The sequence below is a fragment of the Patagioenas fasciata genome, chromosome 1 (assembly GCF_037038585.1).
Source record: "Patagioenas fasciata isolate bPatFas1 chromosome 1, bPatFas1.hap1, whole genome shotgun sequence".
NCBI lineage: Eukaryota > Metazoa > Chordata > Aves > Columbiformes > Columbidae > Patagioenas > Patagioenas fasciata.
Genome location: NC_092520.1, coordinates 163,578,430 through 163,599,596, shown reverse-complemented (window position 1 = coordinate 163,599,596; position 21,167 = coordinate 163,578,430). Strand labels below are relative to the sequence as shown.

At 35.8% G+C, this 21,167-nt stretch overlaps 2 protein-coding genes across 7 annotated transcripts in view; both read right to left on the bottom strand.

Annotated features, from left to right (window-relative positions):
* Positions 1 to 10,237, bottom strand: part of PTPRQ (protein tyrosine phosphatase receptor type Q) — a 131,271-nt gene extending 121,034 nt beyond the window's left edge. For 4 of the 6 annotated variants that reach the window (XM_071799539.1, XM_071799542.1, XM_071799547.1 and 1 more), the window contains exons 1-10: positions 10,157 to 10,237; positions 9,944 to 10,063; positions 9,490 to 9,627; positions 8,812 to 8,947; positions 7,458 to 7,712; positions 6,671 to 6,888; positions 4,356 to 4,542; positions 3,932 to 4,216; positions 1,962 to 2,246; positions 1,035 to 1,304 (exon numbers count right to left, since the gene is read on the bottom strand). In XM_071799539.1, coding sequence (XP_071655640.1) covers positions 1,035 to 1,304; positions 1,962 to 2,246; positions 3,932 to 4,216; positions 4,356 to 4,542; positions 6,671 to 6,888; positions 7,458 to 7,712; positions 8,812 to 8,947; positions 9,490 to 9,627; positions 9,944 to 9,991 — 1,822 coding nt within the window. In that variant the 5' untranslated portion in view covers positions 9,992 to 10,063; positions 10,157 to 10,237. The other 2 variants (XM_071799552.1, XM_071799554.1) reach the window with 2 other exon arrangements.
* A 7,068-nt stretch (positions 10,238 to 17,305) lies between these two features.
* The window catches only part of OTOGL (otogelin like), an 87,854-nt gene continuing 83,992 nt past the window's right edge, over positions 17,306 to 21,167 (bottom strand). The window contains exons 54-55 of the mRNA XM_071803950.1: positions 20,181 to 20,260; positions 17,306 to 17,617 (exon numbers count right to left, since the gene is read on the bottom strand). Of these exons, the coding sequence (XP_071660051.1) occupies positions 17,417 to 17,617; positions 20,181 to 20,260 (281 nt within the window). The 3' untranslated portion in view covers positions 17,306 to 17,416. The remainder of the gene's footprint in view (positions 17,618 to 20,180; positions 20,261 to 21,167) is intronic.

Below are 21,167 nucleotides of genomic sequence, written 5' to 3'. Positions count from 1 at the left end.
ACTAGATCTTTTTAGGTGCTTAGTGCTGGAATCCTAAGAGCATTTGACAAATTATTTAGGAATCATAGCAAGCTAGCTTTCCAAATATATCAGTGAATTACTCTTTTAGCTACAACAGCACCAAGATTGTAAGTCAAGATAGTTGAAAAAATATACAGTAAGTTACATCTGGACAGGGAGATGAGCATGGAGAATGAGATACATTTGATGGATGCAATTTTGGTGCGTTTCATATTCTTACAGCTGGATCTGGCAGCTGTGAAAAATCCTATCTAGAATTTTGTGTCATCTGTGTCTTGAATGAGGTATTAAATCTAATCCTATATAAAAAAGTCTGAGAAAGGCTAAGTCTGCTACCCTCCAAAATACTGTAATCATCCAGAAAAAAATGACAACGCAGCATTTCACATATCTATAACCTGACAGCTGCAGCCTTTATATACCACATGTAGAAGTGAATCCTGCCCATTCCTTTCAAATATGCAAAAACTGTATACTGTGCCAAAAGCATTTCAACATCTTGGTAAACTATGACTAACAGGAAAAACCCTTCAATAAACAATGCAAATCTTTTACCTTTCAGCTACTACTACTTCTAACTCTTAAAAATTTTTCCCAGCACCCTCTCACCAACACCAGGGCAATTTCGCTCTCGGAGTTCACAGAACTCCTAATGCATCTCCAAAAACAGTCTGTTTCAACCATTCCAATATTTTGTTATTTCGCTGCAAATCAGTGATTCAGTTCATTTCTTGTGTTAGTGGGAACAAGATTCCTTACTGTGGTACTCCCCACAGTTAAACAATATTCAGCACTACCAATGTTTTTCCCAAGGCTGCACCTCTTTGGAAGTTAACAACATCTGCTTTGCTGTTAACAATTAGGATTGGATCAGTACATTTCACATTGTAGTTTTGATCTTTGGCTATTAAGCAAATCGACTTGTTCTACCAAATCTGTTAGATGACAGTAACGATAATGAGACAGATGTGTGTATTATAATCTATAGTTTCCACCGTTAAGAGATATCTTACTTAAGGTGCATTGAATGGTCTTCAGTTCACTCATATTTCCATTATTTACACTTGCCACTGCTATTTCATAAGCCATTCCAGGAATTAGGAGATCAATCTTAAATTCTTCTGTGTTGCTCACTAAAAACTTCATGGTGTCACCAATGTCTGCAGTCGGCTTCACCTGAATGAAGGATTCCTGACTCTCTTGTGGTAGCTTCCAGTGAAGGATGACACTCTCTTCTTGTACATCCTCTGGGTGAATGTAAACGGTTGTAGGTGGACTGACAGCTTGATCAGAGAAAAATATGTCAGTATAAAACCACAGACCAAACTTACTATTAATCACTTCCCAAAGCTCACTTTTGGTTTATTTTCTCTTCTAAAAAATTTCATTTGTTTAAAACTGCTAATCCATTTAATTATTTCTTAAAATAGTTTGCAGAAAACTACCTGTTACAGGCTGATTCTGCTTTCTGTTTTCTCAGAACAAATAGAAACTTATTTTACAAGTATATCCTGTTCCATTGGATATATACAGATTAATAAAAATGACACAATCTGAGTCACAATATCTGTGATGAGAAAAATAATCTGTCTTTACCTACATAATTTGAGACATCATGGTAATGTTTCTACTTTGCTGAAATTAAATATACAAACCATAAATATTTATCAAATAGGATGTTGCTTCTCTAGCACATATTAATGTGCTGTAAGTAAGTGAGTGAGTAAATAAATAAGGGGATAGGTAAATTCACCCTTTTAGAAGGTTCTGAAGGTTAGAATCAGTCAACACAGAATATAGAAAATAATCCCTCTGACTTTCCCCCAGTACATCTCAACAAACAGCAACCTGTACGTGGCCTTAAAAATACTTTTGTGCCTTGTATTTTCAATTTAAACTCTGCCTAGTGAAACAAAGCCTGCAGAAAAGAGATACATCACCTGTTGTGATTAATATAGGCTTCTCATGGCAGCTTAGAGTTCCTTTTTCTGCTACATTCTGTATATATACGTGATACTGATGATAAGGTTTTACATTTCCTATTACTATTGAAGTCTTGCTTTTTTCAACTGACAACTGTTCCCAAATATTGGTTTCGGTATCCAAAATGTTGATGAGGTAGTAATGAAAATAAACGCTGGATGAATGCTGTGGAGGCTTCCACTTCAAATGTATTTCTGCAGATGAAACATGTGTAGCCTCTAACTTCTGGGAGTGTAACGGTCCTATAGATTAAGATTAGGAATAGAAATAGGATAATAGCTTCTAATATCTTTTACCAATAACTAACTTTTTCTTTTTTTCCCAAATACAGCCTGAAAAGCTAAAAGTTCACACTGACATAAATGCTAAATAATGTTAGAGCAAATTAAACAAAGCAACCTTGCTTTGTTTAAAACTGCTAATTTGTTATAACATTGATCTGCAGGGGAATATTCTCACTATCTAACTGAGGTTTTCTGAATCACTTGGTTCTTTATGAAGAACTCAGTATCCTCACTTAAGTCCTCTCTCTTGTGTGTCAGTGAGATCAGAAACATTATCGAAGATAAGTGGTATGAATTACCCATGGTGGTTAAAACCTGGTCCTAATGAATAAATAGGCAAAATCTACTGAATTTTAGAAAGTGTAAGTGTTCTATGCACACTATTTTCATCAAACATTTCAAAACAGTTCTCTTCCAACAATTTAGTCACCAGTCTAATAATCAGTGAATCATCCAATTTTTCATTGCCTGGACAATCAGGTTTCTGTAGATACCAATGTTGCAGCTGAAAAGCTGATCTCTGAGGAAAAAAACACGTATTTGCTTCTCATAGTAGAAAGCAGGAATATCTTCCCTCCATCACAGAGGTAAGTTGCATTACAGGGTCTTTCATAAAGAGAAGAAATCATCATATTAGGAAGCAGAGAAGCTGGTATCCGCTGGTATGTGCAAGAGATGGAAAGACTTTCAAGTGCACTGAAGCAGCCCAGGGGAAGAAGTGCTGCACTGTACAAAATATGCTTGCTGAAGAAAAGGAATAGCTCTTTCCCCTAAAGAACAACCTGTATTTTGTTCTGACCTGAAAAAGATGGACCCCATCTCATATGTGGATTGCTTTGCCAGAATTGGTTAAAATGCTAGGGTAGTATGTTTTCTTTAACTCTTGCAAATCTGGATATTTTCCCAATACCACAGAAATAGGAATCCGAAGAAAATCTGCATGTGAAGTTGTGCCCATGAGCTAATTTTTCCTTGAGGACATGTCTGTTTGACCACCTTTAGATGCAAAGGTATCTTTCATCAATATCAATTGGCGGGCTTCATTTGGCTTCATTCATCTAGATTTTACTAGAAAACAAATTAATCAGCTTATGAATTTTTCTTATGTCCTACTGTATAATACAGTAGGTCAAAACACAGTGTATTTTTAAACCATGAAGCTTGTCTTAATCTTTACTGCAGATATATAGGTATATCACTGTTTATTCCCACAAATCTTTTACTTCAGATTAGAATGTAGGCTTCTGCATTTCATCAACATGGCCAAAAAACACCCTACTGCTACTCTGACATCCAGCTTTCCCTACGGACATCAGTACGAATCCTGTGAGTAAAATAATGGTAAGAATAAGCTTTTAAAATATACTTCACAGAAATGGAATTTGTAGCTGACTTTCTGCTTGTGGCCACCAGAATCTGCTGAACTTTTCCTCATCAATCCCAATAAAGCATTTTAACACAAAAGCAAAATTAAGACATTGGAATCCACCATAACAACTGGTCTCTCTTGGATTCAGAATTCATATTCAGAGTTATTTATATTTTCAGACAATATCAGCAAATGGAATAGGGTAATTAAAGGAAAAACATTTAAAAAAAAGTATGATTACCTGGTGATTACTGCTATTTTTTTTGGGACTTACTTGTTTCTACCTTCAGAATTGGACTTAAGATAGTCTGTGCCCCTTCTTGGTTCCTTGCTGCTAATAAAAAGCTATAGCAAAGGCCAGAAGACAACTGCACGATTTTTATTTGAGTTGTATTCACAGGCAAGCTCAGAATGTATGGTTTCCGCTGATCAAAATAGTATTTAATCATAAGTGCAAAGCCTGACTTAAGCCATATGTCCGTATCACTCCATGTAAATACAGCTTCAGTTGTCTTGACATCATGCACACTAAATGTGAAGTTTTCTGGTACCAGAGGTACTGAAAAAAAACACCAAGAATTAAAAGAAAATAATTGAAAATAATGAAAACCTTTTTATACTTTTATCTTCAAAGATAAACATAATCAGAGATAAGGCTTTTAAAAATGAATGTAAAATATTGGAAGAAAGATAATTACATTCATATTCACAAATATATGGTAGCTGTATATAGCAGAAAAATCCTGTGAAGAAATAGCCTGGACCAGTGGGATCTCTCTGAAGGGCATAGCAGTCAGTTTCATTTCCTGGTATCATCGACAAAGTTGAGATATCAGCCTTTAGAAGATAAGGAGATCCATCTGTCCACAAGAGCTGACCTTCTTCCTGCATTGAAAAAGAGAAAAAAAAAAAAAAATCCATGTTTTTTACATTGTATTGATGAATTACGAAGGCTTTTGTCATTGCAAGCATATCTCCTAAACATACAAAATTTACATAATTTATACAAATTATTTATACAGTGACATTTTGAATGCAGTAAATATTTCAGTGTAAATTTCTATCCCTTCTACTACAAGAGATTACAAGGTAATAATAAAATGTAGTGTAGTGTAGTGTAGTGTAGTGTAGTATAACATAACATCAGCAACAAAAGGTTAATGTAGTGTTTGAGCATTACAAACAGTCCTTTAAGAAAAACTATTAATCAAATAATCTTATAAAAAATGAATGGATGGTTTTCTAAAAATTGTATTCACTGAAAAAAAAAATCCATCAAAAATATTAATAAATTCAGTCTGAAAGGAAAACTAGTTTAGCTGAATACAATCCAGGGCTCGATTCACAATCAGATGAGGAGGTGCCATCTTTTCCTCTTTCTCCCATGGGCAGGTAGCTCAGCAGTTGGGACCCTCACTCACATCTGGCTCCAAGTTTCTAACCTTTGAGGTACTTAAGCTTCCCCAGCAGAGCCCTACAAATATGAGACTGGGGCAGTGTGATATTTGGAAGGAAAAATGCTTGCAGAACATGCTCACAGCATTGCAATGCAGACCCCTCTAGTGGGGACCGATTTCAGCCTGCACTGCACTAACATACGTGAACATCTACGGGGATTAATAAAAACCTATCATACTCATTCACGATACTGGAGCACTCTCAGGAGTGACACTAGCATAAGTACCTTCAGGTACAGCAAGTCTGCAATGCTGAAGTCTAAGTAAACGGTTCAAACTTGAAAGAGAAAGTAAAAAACAATGGAATCTGTATTTCCTTACTTCAGATTTTAAACAAATCCTGCAATTCCTAGCGTATGTCCCATGATCTTTGAACTCCTGGGATAAGTACAATTTTGTGACAGCAAATAAGAACCATGACACTTAGAAGGATTGTAACATGTTCATATGGTACTTGAACAAGCTAATAAAATAAAAATATTAGGAAAGAGGTACTTGAAAAGCAACCATTTTATTATAATTCCTTGCTACTCTTAAAACAAGGCACTCGTCTAGTTCATTTAACTGACTATACTCCCACAGACATAAAAGTGAATGTAATGATTAAACAGTTGACTAACAGATTCCAAACTGGCAATGAACTCTTTTCTGGGTAATGATATTTTAGGAAAAAAAAAAAAAAAAAGTTTACTTTATTTTTACCGGTTTTCAGAGCATTTCTTTTAAAATTAATTTGACCAAAACAATAATAAAAACAAATTTCGGAGTGCAGATTATCCAAACTGAAAAACACTGGCTATCCCTCTACCTTCTGCTACTTACCACAAAAAGACATTCTCGCTAGGTCTAAGGACAGGATGACTGGATCCCATGTTTCTGGTAAAGCATCTCCATCTTTCAGAGAGCTTTCCAAATACTTATATTTATCTCTCTAGCTGTTCCCAAATCACATACCACACCACAGTGACTCCATAAAAGCAGAGCTGCCATTAAGAACCCTCATATCCCAAATGCGATGAACAGGAAACTTTTTACAAGAAATAACTTGCTACCATTCCTTTTGCCACTGGTCTATCCAGCATCCAGCCATATTGGATAGACCTTGCCAAGCTCAACACTCAGTATTTCAGACCCACATCAAAACTGAGAAAGACAGCCCCAGGCTTTGATAGCCGAAGTGAGTAACATGCGAAAAGATTTAAAATCTGGTAATGCAGCACCACCTGCAGGCCGAACAATATCCATGTGAAGTACTCACAAAAAAAAAAAAAAAAAGAAAATTAAACTCGTTCTGTATAAACTGTATTGGGTTTTTTTGGCTTGCTAAATATTTTCAGTATTTCTAAATATGAAGAAATTATTATTCCTCTTACAGCTACTAAAAACTGCACACACACAACCCCCAACACACGCACACACACACACAAAAAAGAAAACACACAACCAAAAAACCCTATTTATGGTGTGGAAATTTTTATTCCAACGAACTGGGTTCTGTATTTCCAAACTTTCCTGTTTCCATATATGCAACAGTAAAGTAGAAAATATAAACTGACCTTTAGGTCATTAAGTCCCGTCCATAACATGATTATTTGACTAATTGTCTGGAGGTAAGACAAAATAAAACTATGTTCTTCTTCATTCCCTATGTCAAGAAGATGTGCCCCTTGTGAAGGCGTTTCACAGGTTTGTTGTGCTGCTTTCCAGGGCTTGCTGTCCTGAGCCATGCGATAGCAGCTGCTTTGGAATGCCACCCAGCCTGGGGAACAGGTGCCTACAGGGGAACAGGGACAGGATTTTAAAGATGCATTATCAGAGTAGTACATTTAAAGTGATGAAGTTACATAATCAAGCCTTAAAATCCTCAGAATGCCTCCTTCAAAGTACTTCTAACAAAACAGCGCAGCTGGCTTAGCCAGTCAGCAGTACAAACCCATCACTGGGCTGGCATAGTGTGTTCCAAATCCTTAGAAACTTCAGGATTTTCCCTGCCTTTTCATTGAAACTATATAGCAAATTTAATCCATACACTTGAAAAATTACAATGCCAAACCTCAACATTCACTTGACTATTTTAGACTGCAAAATACGTAGTTAGCTTACGATGTATGCACATACAAATTTGAATTCTTGCTCCTAAAAATACTAAGAAATACTAATTAGAAATAACCTTCCTATGTCATTAGCATTCAATTCCTTCAGCTTTTTAGAAATGAAACAATCCGCATCTATTAAAAATTGTAAAATGGAATACAGGCATTTTACAATTTACTTTTAACTCTTCTAGAAAATTTGCAGTGTTTCCTTGCATTCACTGTGACAACAACAGACTCTAACATATACCTGTTTCAACTTGAACATCCAGTGACTGTGACACATTTATAAATTCCTGAGGCAGTTGTTCAAATATAAACTTAAATGTATATAAAGTGGCAGGTGTCAAATTGCTCCATACAAAGAATCCACTGGGTTGTTTTATAATCTGAGAAGTATCATTCAATGAAACTGAAACTGAAAATTCTTTAGCCATTGTACTCCAATTAAATGACACTGTAGTAGCTGTCACAAATGTTCTGATGTCATCTTCTGAAATTCCACCTAGTAGACCAAGAGAAAACAAATACCACAACAGAATAATTAGCTCACAGTTATATTGCAGTACCTTTTTATTTTTTTAATGTTAAGAAGTGATGCAGGATACACACAGTAGGCAAAGAAAGGTAGTGTGAAAACAGAAAATGTCTTACTGAGCAATTAGGAAAGTCATGTTCTTTTTTATCATCATGGTATGTAAAATTAAGTCTGAAGTAACCAGAAATAAAAATGCACAGTTTAAGAACTACTGTAAAAGTACATACTTGGCTAGAAATCAGTGAAGTAATAGATGTCAAGTACAGTAGCACATTAGTAGCATAACCTGAATTATTTCCAATTGCTTGCTAAACATACTAACTTTCAGCAGAGTGGACGGTTGCTGCAATGTTTTCAACTTACTATGTATTTTTTCCAATGATGTTGTTTGTATTCAGATCCAAGACTGTATTCCAAAGCTAATATGAGCTTGTAATGTGTACAAGAGTAATGTCAAAAACTATCCTAAAGGAATTAACAAAATCAAGATTAGAAAGCCCTTTCATTCTAGTAATCAGTGGGACCTGTGGCCCTGAACAGATTTACAGTTATAAATGATTTTTTTGTAAGTTCAGTGGCTAGACCCACAAATTCTTATAATAAAGTCTGTCCCATTTAGTCACGATACTAACATCTTCATGTGACTCATTAACCCTTTTTAAAGAGGGACTGTCATAAAGTGGAAATAGAATTATTTAATATTGAACCAATATGTTTAATATATGTAAGGCAAATAACCACAATCCTACATTGCAATTGCCAGGCTGCAAGGAACTTTCTCAGTGGTCCTATTTTATAAATCTCTTCTAAAATGACTGTAGTATACCAGACCCTGTAACCTTTAAAAATCTCCCAAACTTTTACAACAGTCCCAAACTGGGGAACAGTTTTGTTAACCAAACAAGTTATATAAAATTATTCCTTCTGCTCTTCATGGTTGAAAATATACATTGATGCAAAGTTTCTAAATACATGATTAAGCTCAACATTTCAATACCCACTTTTTAATCTTCAGTATTAGATTAACTATGATGATACCAAAATATTTTTGTACTACACTACTTACGTGTCTTAAATGATTTCACACTTATGATTTGGCCATTTTTTATGGATTCTATTGTAATATCATACTTCTTATTTTCCTCAAGCAGAATTGTAGTACTGACAGGTTTCTGTTCAAATCTAGAAATGTTTCTTACATTCTGCAAGTTAAAAGAATTTCTGGATATAGTGAAAGTAATAAAAATACAATTCATAAATTAGCTACAAAGTTTTTTAAAGGGTATATATTGCAGCATGTCAAACTTAGGGAAGTGGTTAAACTGCAAAATACCTAATGTTTTAGAAATCAAACTATTATCAGATATCTTCATATTAAAATCACCGTATTTTCTTTAAGTTCCTGTACATCATGTGCTCAACAATGCCTTCCCACAGATATCTCCTGGAGAAGTTAAAGTCCTCCTCCAAACCACAGCACCTTGAAGAACTTGCATATTCTCTCTATCCTTATTCAACCAGGGTAACCGACGGTCTTTTAGGTCCAGCTGGCTTCAATAAGACTTTGTAAGAGTGCACATAAATGACATGAATTACAGAATTCAGCATGATTTTTCAAAACTCCCTCTTTATTTGCTATTTTACATTACTGTTTTTTCAAACAAACACACAATGCTATTAACTGCTGGTATGTACAGCTCAAATACATTTGGAACTACTTATCGCTTATATTGATGAAATTTACTTTTTGACTTAAAGCATCTGCTCTCTGGTACTTTACAATATAATGGTCTGGATCCTCTCCTTTGGGCAATTCAGTCCATTCCACCAAAACTACTCTAGTAGGCTTATTCATTTGGTCACAGTCTAGACTTTCTGAACCCTGCAACAGAAACATATAAGAATTCAAATTAGTAGGAAATGCAGAAGACATACCTCTAACTAAATAATTTTTAACTACTTTTACCTAGAAGCTGTCAGCTAGCAACAGTTTTTATATGCATTAGTGTTACCAACCTTAATGTGTGACAGAGAGGCTTTGTAATTATTTACAAATAACGCATAGTAGCAGTAATAGAGAGCTCTCTGTGACTGCTAGAACACCAAAAAACCAGCCCAAATCACATGCCATCAAATTTTAGCATTCACTGAGAATATCTAAACACTTTAAAAAAAAAAAAAAGGAGTATCTTTCTTACCTTAAATAAATATTTTAATAAAAACAGGAAAATAATTGTTTGATCCATAGAGAAACGTTACAGCATCAGTGTCTATTATTTGAATCACAACAGCTTCAAAATAAAATCATGTTAGGATTCCTAAGGGATAAGAAAAGAAAAATTAATACACACATTTATACTTCACAGGGACACAGCATCAGCCAATGGTTTAACCAAGATTTGTGTCCTCACCCTGGCCCTGCCTCTTCCCAGGGCTCATATAGTTTCCTGAGATCAGCAAACAGCTGATCCTTTAGTTTCCCTGAACGAGGGATGTGTCTGTTGTTCATTAGTCAACTAAGCCTCCTTCAGTGTAAAAAATGCCAGGTTTTTTTAGGTTTTACTGGCAATTACTGGATCAAAATCCATTAAAATCAGTGTAACCCCTTGCACTTGTCCTCAAGACACTGGTTGTTTTCCACAGCACACATTTCTAGCAATTTGCCCCTTCATCAGTATTCAAAATAAGCCTGTGGAAGAATTAAGCAGATGTGCAGAACCCATTGATGTGTCTTGCTAGAGTGCTCAAGAGGAATACACCCCAACAGTGAAAGTTTATTATAATCTCTGTTAAATTTGCCCATGAAAAGGCAGGTGCACACCAGTAGAGCACCAGGAACTGCAGGAATAAGTCTAAAATTGCCTACAGAAAATAAAAAATCCTGCATCTCAATGTAGAAGCGGAAACCATAAATTTCCTAACTCGTACATAATCTGCTTATGAGACGTGAGGAGAGACCTCACGTCCCTCCCCCAGGGGAGGTTCTGCCAGGCTGCAGCTCAAAGCCGAAGTTTCTCGCTAATTTTGCAATCCCCGAGGGGCAGCTCCGCTCCTCGGGGCTCACCAGGCTGGTCCCGAGGTGGGTGTCACTGTCAAACTACTCCTGCGAAGTTACAGGTCTGGAAAGAAACACCAGCAGGCAAACGGGTATCACAGAGCTGAGTGTGCATGTGAAGAGCTGCGGTGTTTTGTGATGCTGCAACCCCATGGGAACAGCTCGGCCGCCACATTTTAGTGCTTTGTTATCCACCTGTTGGGCCCATCTTATTATACATTTGCTACATGCAGTTCCTCAACTCTTTTTACAGGTAATAGTTACGCCTTTGAGGCTTTATATAATATACACATGTGTGCAAAACACAAAAGTTTCTCCCAGGAGTGCTGGCTCTAATTTCCTTTGAGAAAATGCTTTCCAGTTGGCACCACAGAGTTTCAGAGTACATCTGCAGGAGGTGTTAGTAACAAATGCAATCAAAGCAACTACCATTAAGTACTGCATTGTAATCCTTTTAACAGACCTTTTTTTTTGCATTCAGGGTTCTACACAGAAAGGGTTAAATCAGATCACTTAGGAATAAAGTTGGTCTCAGAACCCGGATAATTGCCTCCCAGTGTGACACCCGTTTCCTCACCATGAGTATCCCTACTGTAAACCACAGATACTTGCCCCAGGGGAGAAATAGTCACTGTCATTGTCTCACTGCTGGAGTCACTGCAAAGATCCTAATCTACCTTCTTGGGGCAGAAATGATTCTCCTTAAGCTGTTGGCCTCAGTGAGGAGGTACTTACCACAAAGGTACTGGTGCAAGCATCTGTAAACAAAGAATAGACAAGAATATGTAACAGTAGGACCACTGTTCTAGTTACTGAACAAGAACTTGGCTCAGACAAAAGCTTTGGGTGACACCACCTCTGGCTGGGTTTAGAGCAGTGCATTCAGAGATAAACTTAACTCAATATTTAATTCCCAATACCCTAACCTTCCCCAAATTAACCTTTTTAATAGAAAATTAGTTCTCTGCTGTACTCTTTGAAAATAGATCCTTTTAATAATCTGATAAAAAAATTTTACCTGTTATTTCCAGACAAAATTATTATGGAATAAATAAAAACTGGTGCCACTGTGTATACGTACCATAAATAAGTGGGAAACGTATTATTCACTGTATATTTTTTTAGATGCTATCATCACATAATATATTATTTCCATCTTGAGATAGTATCTTGTTCTTCAGTGGGTTTTTCCTTATTTTTCATAAAACCTGTATGCAACTGAACTTTGAATTGTGAAATAAGGATCACAGATTTTAATTAGGTCGTTATTTAGAACTTCTAGTAAACAAGACAAGCTTAATGTCACCAGAAAAATACCATTTCGGAGCTCTTACGTTACCAAGGCTCAAAGACAGATGCAGTAAATCAAAAGCTGCTGCAATGAAACCCCTGGTCTCAAAACACCGAGTCAGTCTCTCTCTGAGAAACACATACACATACAGAGCACACACGGGGGTATCACCTGAATGCTATTTTAGCTATAAATGCCACAAGTTAGCTGCTGCTTTTCAGCTGTTTTACAAAGCAGACACACTTTTTTTTCTTTTCTTTTTTTCTTTTTCCCCAGAGAACTTTGTAATCACCGAGCACAAAGGGAGGCTTTATTAATAGGGTGATTTTCAAGACAACAGCAGGAGCCCTGTCCTTTTTAATCTCACTAAATTAAGTGTGCATGGCACATTCCACCTTAATCAAAAGAACACTCCCTAAAACATAACCACTTTGCTTTCAGTCAGCATTTCTAGTGATTAAGTTTTAACATTAACTATTAGCTTTCTCCAGCATGCAACATCAGTACAGAAGCAGCTCATCAAGTTCCACCCACTCCTCGTACAAAAACTGATTGTGAAAGTAGAAACTACATGTGTAAGACATTTTTTTCAGACTATCTCTGAGTGAGATTCTCAAATCTCTGACCTTAGGGAATCTTTTACTGCTGATTTTTACAGGCATATGAGCACTTAATGGGTCAAAAGGTAGAATTGTTTTTCAAAATAGGCAAAAAATGGTTAGTATGTGGCTGCCAAGAACTAATCAGTGAATTGTATTTGCAGTTGCTAGAGTTCATTGTTCTTCAGCTCTGAATCTGCCCTTCTCCCCTAAACTGTGGTGACTTCTTAACAATAATGGATAGATAATTTTTCATGTTTCCTTTTTCTATAGGCAGCTTGCACAGTCCACCTGGTATTTAAAGAATGGTTAGAGAAACAGAAAGTTTAGTCCACAATGTTACATATAGACCCTCTACATCATAACTTTTCCTCAGTAAAAGCCTTTTTTTTCTTTTGCATTAGTGTTAAGTGTTGAAATTTATCCCTAAAAGATTATTTGTGTTCACTTCATGAATGTTTTTTGAAAATACATTCTCCAGAATGCTTGGGAATGTGAACTCCAGTCTAATATAGAGAATACAGTACCAATATCCCACTGTAACTACAAAACTTTTCCGTTTGTGTTCTGGCTTTCATGCTGCCCCTCTACGATTGCTATACTGCCACGGTTATGTGTTACAACTCATGTTTTGTCCCCTGTACTAGAACACACATCTGTGGGATTTTTGCATAGGATAAATACCATTTGGACTCAGTGATCTTACAGGTCTTTTCCTACCTAAATGATTCCGTGATTACATAGGCAGCATAACATCAAGGTACATTCTGGGAAAGGATTTGATTGGACAGATCTTGAAAAAAATTAGTTCAGGTCAATGTTTCACATGGCCAAAGTACTCCTGATTAGTACCCACACACTTATTTGTCAGTGAGTTTTTACACAGAGGTGAACTTCTGGAGGATTTGGAAACTGGATTTGTCCTTAAATTCTCATAAAAGGAATGATGAACAAAAAGATGGAAAGAGTTGTACAGAATGAATGCATAATAAAAAGAAAATTATCCAGGCTCTGTAAGCTGAGTTTATCTGCAGTGCAGAAGGTCAAGAGAAAAGAAGTTGAATTTGTGTCAGGAAAAATGGGGTGCGAAAGAGAGAGGAAAGGAGCCACGTTAGAAGCAGGTTTTATGACTGTGGAAAAGTAATGAATCATGAAAATGTATTTAGTTTAACCTTCAAATTTTACTATACAGATTTGGCTAGCTAAAAATGAGAATATTAGCTGCCTGTATAGCTGTACTCTAGGTCTTGGGCTTAATTAACGAAAACACACAGTGGGTGGTTTGAACCCAAAATTAAAAGATGTGCTTCTAATTCTAATTGCATAGAATCGGTCTTAACAAATGACCTGGTAATAAGGCAAAGGAATTACCAAAGTTAAATATTATAAATAGTATGGCCAAAAGTTTATTATTTTATAGAGGCATATTCAGTATCAATCTGATTCTAAGTATCTATTTACATTAACCCCTAAGCTTAAAAAAACCTGCGCAGTTTTACAGGTAAGCCTTTATATTGTGGAATACCTTTTGCGAGCAGAAGTAGGAGAAGAGAGCAGTGGAAATGTGGGAATTAAGGTGACGTGCGAGCAGCTGGGACTGGGGAAACTGAGGCAGGACTGCCTCAAAAGGCAAGCGCTTGCTCCGGCACGCAGCTTCTCCCCAGCGTGGGAGGTTGGGAGAGGCACAAATTCCCAGCCTGTCTCCTAGGGGAGTAGAGATTGTTCAATTCTTAGTTTCAGAGGAGGTAGAAGGGAGGGGACTCTGTGGGTGTTAAAGTTCTTTTAGTCAATAATAAACAAGCTGATTAATTTTGGTATTTAACTGGGTTGAATTTGAGATGGATCAGCTTTCCCAAGCAGCTCACGAGATGCCTGCGTGAACAGGGTTACACGGAGCTGGAAGCCAGGGCTTGAGGTGGGAGAGTTGAAGAGAGTTGGAGAGAGGTGAGGAAACTGAGAAAGAACTGTGAACTGCATCTACTCTCATATTTAAGTCACAGACAGAAAAATATGTTTGAAGCAGAACAACCCTGCCACACCACAGGCTCATTGAAATCTTCTCTCCGTCACGAGGCCTGCAAGGGCCAGTTCACATTGTATAAAACATTCCACGTTGTGCCAGTGTCATCTTCATGGAGGTAAGGCAGATGGGATGGCTGTCCTGAAAATGATTCAGAAGTTTTACTAGATGTTCATTTTTGAACCAGGCCAAAGCAGCCTGAATTTGAAGTTTAAGTGTAAAATGAAAGGCAATCTTAGACCTTTTCCAGCTCCACTGAAGATGTGAGATTTTGCTATAGGTTTCAGGGATGTTCATGACACAGTTCCTACTGACTGTTGCACTTAAAAAGTGGGAAAGTGGTTAAGTGGGAAAAAGATCTTTTAATACCATTTTTCCTGTTTCAGATTATCATGATGTTAATTTTAACTGTAACTGCTTTTATAATTTCCAGATGTAAGATTTTGCATTATCAGTCATCTTTAGTGGCACAGGTAAATTAATTGCATCAACACTGATTTATTAATATTATCATTCTGCAAAATAATGTTTATTAATTTCTCTTTGATTATAAATACAGTTCTAAATCTTAGAAAAGCACATTGCTTATAAAAAGTACAGCTGTTCAGACAAAACAGATCCATGTTCAGTTATCATATGGAAAAGTATCACCTTGCAGGATCTTCCTGAAGTAATTTATCAAATGCTAAATTCATGAAGACCTTTTGGGCCAAACTTCCTTGATGCAAATGTAAGATTTCTATCTCTATGTTAATAAATCAAAAGGCCCTAAGAATGTATTTTTCTTTTAAAAGTTGTCCTTTCAATTTGCTGTCTGAGTACACAAACTTTAAGGCTATGACTATGATTTAATTTCCATTTCTAGTCTGCATGAAAAGTTTCTGTACACAAATTCCAACAACAATAGCAGAGAATACTTTTGGTTCTAGGCCCTAGTATATAACACAGCTTGAAATATCTGTTATACAAATAATAAAAATGTGCAAATGAAATATACACTTTCTGAAGATGGCACTTTAGTTTGATTGCTAGGTGATCAGTATTTCTTTATAATGGTTACATATTTTACTGATAATGAAATGGGTTGTTCTTTAATTTTTAAATCGTCACTATTTTTAAGGAAATGGATGAGTACATGGCAGTCTTGTTAGTAAAGACAGATTCACTGTATATGCCGTTTTTTTCTTTATAAGCCATCAAACTGAATACAGCAAACATTTATAGATTTGTCATACAAAGTAGGAAAATAGCCTTGAATTTTCAGGTTTTTTAATTTTATATTGCCTATTTTTCATTGTAAAAACTGATGTCATAATCCCACCTTTTTGGTAATCAAATTATTACACTTTGAAATAAAAACTGTTCATCAAAAAGTCCTCAGACTTTTAGACAAGAATTTTAATTCTGAAATAATTTCCATTATAAGGAAAACGTTGTCATACAAATGAGCTTCATTCAGTGAGTTTATGAAGCAAAGCAATCTTCTAAAATCAAGCCTAAAATTCTATCCTTAGTTTTTAAGATGAGATTATGTAGTATGTTTAATAAAAGGAACAGTATATTCAGTTTAAGGCGCTGAATTATGGACATTCACAGCCTGACGGAACATGAATAGCTCACCTAAGCCCTTCGAAACATATATTTTACCTGGATGTTTTCTTCCTGGACTCAAAAATTATGAATCCTAAGTTCAGTCAGTAGTCCAAATCTCAATATTTTAAAAACCCAAACAATTTTTCTATATTTTATAAAAATATACTTAACACAAATCTTTAAACTGGAAAACAAAGGAAGAAACCCATTGTGAAGTTAGAATGTGCAGTATCCTGGTTTTTTAATAAAAAATACATATATATATACATAGTCTTACCCTACACCTGGTAGACAGCCAATTTCTTATTTGTGAAAGCTGAAAAATGGATATAAAACAGAATCCTTCATATCAGAAACAGCTTTTTGATATTTTTAATAAAGGCACAAAAGCTTGGACTCTTCAGCTTTTGCCTAATCATGCTTCTTCTTTATAATATATAAAAAAATTAAATACATGTCTGAGGTTTAAAGACATGACTATGTTTCTACTACATGCTCTGGAGACTTACCACAGGTACTTACAGGCAATAGCTGTGGTGTTTCTCGGTGACTTATGCTGTAAGCAGAGTCTAGTCATTGGTAACAGCTTAATGGAAAAAAGATAGACTTTTCAACAAGATTCAAAAAATGTTTCAGTTTTGCTATTTTTTTTAATAAATCGGTCATTCTCAAAACCCTAATATGCTTCTTTCCCTTTCAAACCAGTGATGGTTCCCAACTGGAAGCTGAAAGAAAAATAACCACTGAGAAATTTTGAACTTCGATAAGTAGCCACAATCCAAAATTTTAAACCAGTGGAAACACCGTCAGCTTTCAAGAGCTCATTGCAAAACCACTGAGTAGAAACAAATGATGCCTAAACTATACCTTGTTCAAAAGGATTTATATTTTTCTTTCTATCCATACCAATATTTAAAAAGTAAATTTGAAGAACAACAGACAACATCATCTTTACTAAATCTGTGAAAAGTTAGAAATATAGAATAATTGACAACATCTAATTTATTTTTTTTTTCCCTGCAGAGTGCTACAGCCATCCAAGATCAAAAAGTAGAGTCTGGTGAAAGGAAATTCATTTTAATGCTTCAAATTAAATCCTGTCCACAGTAATGTTCAGTTCCATTGGCATGAGCAGTCTATAGGCTCTTGAATGACGTACATGATTTCAGTGCCATTTCCTGAGCAGCGTAATGGCACAGTCAGGTTACGTGTTCCAGTTTCTCGACAACATTTACAGAATCTTAAATGGCTATCAATATTGACATTGAAAATTGTTGCAGATGGGCATTTTCCATCACAAGACGCCACGTTTATCTATGAGTAAAATAAGAACTGAAATTAGCCATCTCAAATGTCATTATGAAGATATTACATTTTAAGCTTCTTTGTAACTAAAACCCATTTTTACATTTGAAAAGGACTCTGGTCTTAAAAATATTTCCTCTTCTAAAATTCTTTCATTCATTCATTCAAAGTGTAGACACTTCTTTTTTTCAATTAAACTTTTTTGTTGTTGTTTATTCATGTGTTCTACCTTAACCTTGAGCAAAATGTGCTGTGGACACCAAACTTGAATCCCTAGTCTAAAAATTCATAACTTCAAAACAGCGTAACGAAATTGATGTTCTCTTCATGTTCACTACTGAAAAGTTAAATTCTTCTAAGCAAAATGAAGGAAAGTCTGTCCTTCTCCTCAAACATTCAAGAGGAAAAGCATATCAGTGCAAAAGCTTTTCCCTGTCTTGTTCATACTGCTTGTGACTAATGGCACACCAATATCAGCTGTGTTATCACTGGACCAAATATATCCAAAAAGCAGACGAAATAACAAACCAGCAAGGGCATAGACTGGCCATAAAATTATTTGTGCTCTCAACTTCACCAGAGCAAAGATTTCCCTCACTATTGCATTGTGTGAGAAGTCTTCTTAGCTGATACTTTGACAGAAATTAAATTGGTACTCTTTGATGAAAACTTAAGCATAGTTTATATGCTGGGAAATCAAGAATGGCCGTAATAGATTTAGTTCTTTTGTGGCAGTTTTAAATCTGATTTCTTATGCAGGTGAGGTGTATGAAAGATGCTTTGATCCACTCACTTCCAAACAAACCATGAACAAATGGGTCATGTCCAAACAAACTAGATCAAAAGGTTACTCTTACAGCTTTCCTGAAATTTGACATGTGGAAAAAAAAAAAAAAAAAGACCTTGTCCTAAGCACTAATAATGTCAGTTACTATTAATTAAATGTAATTTTGCTCAACCCTATCCAAAGTTTGACAGCATTAATCTGGGTAAAAAACATATATGTAGTTCCAAACCAGCTACAGTAGTTACCACCATTTGATGGGCCAAAATCACACAACTGAAATAGAACACCAAGGGTTTTGAGTGGTGGAAGTGGAGAGGAAAGGAGGTGGAGCTAAGGATATTAACAGATACTTTGAGCGCATGAAAACCTGGAGGTAGTTCTGGGTGATGGGCAAGGGAATCTGGACTGTCGGAAGGGTGGGTAGCCATCAAGGAAATAGGGAACAAGAAGATTCTAGGGAAAGGGGCTTGTGATATGGATGGAGGTGGGATGTGGGTAGGTCTTTTCGGAAAGTGGCTAAAGGGGGAAGATAAGGAATCTACACTAGAAAGACATTAAAAAGAAGGCTTCATTTCTCGTACCATTTGTGGAATGACCTGGCCAACATTCTGGTTGCTCCTCTCTGAACCCTCTCTAGTTCTGCAGCAGAGTAGAGGGATCATAATGTCACAGAGCACCCTCAGTAGTACAGCATCATTGGCTCGTAACAGACACTAAAATGAGTTTGATACCACTCCTTATTCTGTTCCCTAAATGTCTTTCTGTCTGCATGAGAGTATTTGGCAGAGGTTTCCACAGAACTGGATGCAAGGGCAAAGTCCTTTTCATCTAGCTTAAAAACTAATGAGCTTTGACTAAATCATTCTTTTTAATATCCTTTGCTTTGGTCAATACTATATCAATATTTTGTCATATTGCTGCCCCTTAACCTACTTTGTTGAAGTATCTGTGAAGGTCTTCACAGTCTTCTCTTAACTGTGGCAAATAACTGTATTTTCATCTACATACTTAAACTCCCTCACCAACAACCCTTCTTCTAAATCTGAATAAATACACACCACACTCTTCGATCTGCTATTAAACTTCAGGCATGTCACTGTTGACCTCCTTTCAGGATGGAAATGAACCTGCTGAGCTTTCAGTCCGTGATTATACTTTGCCTCTTCCCTTATGACTGTTTAGGCTCCTCAAGAGAATCTTACCAGAGACCTTTTGGAAGTCTGAAGATGTTGTATTGATCGTTTCTCCTTTAAATGCTTCATGAGAAGCACATTTGACCTTGGATATGTCCTGGGTTTGTAGCTGAGGCTACACAGAAGCTGAGAAATAAGATCTCTTAAACAGACCCATAAATAAATGGGATTGTGATTTCGTGATATGGAGACACGTGCTATGTGGAGAAGACACCTAGAAAGTAAAGGTCTTCAAAGCGGAATGCAGCAGTGTTCCCATCACCTCCTAAGTGGAAACATTTTTACTCCTCTTTTAGAGTGGGATGTTATCTCATGGTGAAGAGTTCAATGGCTCTGTTAGTTCCAAGCAATTCTGCTGTGTATTTTCCATTTAAAGTCAGATGTTTTTCTAGGTAGGAGGGTTGAATCTTTCAGCCATAGGAACAGCTAATTTTACTCCATTTACAAGTAGGATAACATTCCTAGGGTCAAAGGTCTGCTTTTGTGAAGACAGCAGCATTTTTTGTTGCTTGTTGATAGCTGTAACCAACTTCTTAATAGTTGATTTGGAATGCCATAGGTCCAGAATTAAACACAGCTTTTTTATGCTTACCGGGCTTTGACTTATACAGTCATGCTTTCTTATGGTTGTCCTGATTGTCATTTTCTGGCAAATCCTTTCTTCCTTTTTGCCTGATAAAATACAGAAAATGCATAATGAATCAATGCACTTTTTGTATTGTATTTCCTACTAAAAAAGTGAAACTATTAAGACAATTTTAATAATTATACTTTGTTTTCTTTGATGTACAAAATGAAAGTGTTACTCATAATTAAATATTTTTTATTAAAAAAATCTCTTGCGTTAATAAATCCTTCCTGTGCAGAATTATCAATTTTATAGGTGACACATATGAGGCATCAAATGGCTCATTAAGCTATATAGATTTTATAATTATGAAAGTAATAATATGATTTTAAATCACACATATGGTAAGACAAACGTAAGAATTAGAAAAAAAAGAAGGATGTCTCAAGTAATTTTGAATAGTATTTGAATTAATCCTGTTTTAATAGGAAAATTGAATGTAAATGAGATTTTGATTCTGCATTTTAGAAAATTTTCAGAACTTAACATTTGATAAGGTAAAGCTGTGAATGTAATTACAGCCTTGATGCTATTTTGAATGCTTAAAATGTATATAAAACTATATAATGTCAGTATATCTTTGAGAAACATGTACTTCAAGGAAGCTTTGAAAGAAAGAGATGCATGTATTTGCTAAATATGGTGCAGTGGTTACTACCAGAACAGAACCGTGTAGCACTGAGTCAGCATATGGATCTAGGAGTAGGGAAATACTGCATGTGTAAGTACATTCTGGAAGAGAGTGGTAGGAGGTTTTTTCTTTTATTTGAAAAATAAAGCTGCACAGTGCAATCCAATTTTTAGCGTGATAAAAATAATACTATAATACTGAAACAATTAAACGTATTAATTTTTTTTATGCTGCACTCAGCAGCAGTTTTTTAGATCTCTTATTTCACTACCTGTCAAAACCATGTTAGTTTTGCTATGCAATCATTCTGGACAACCAGC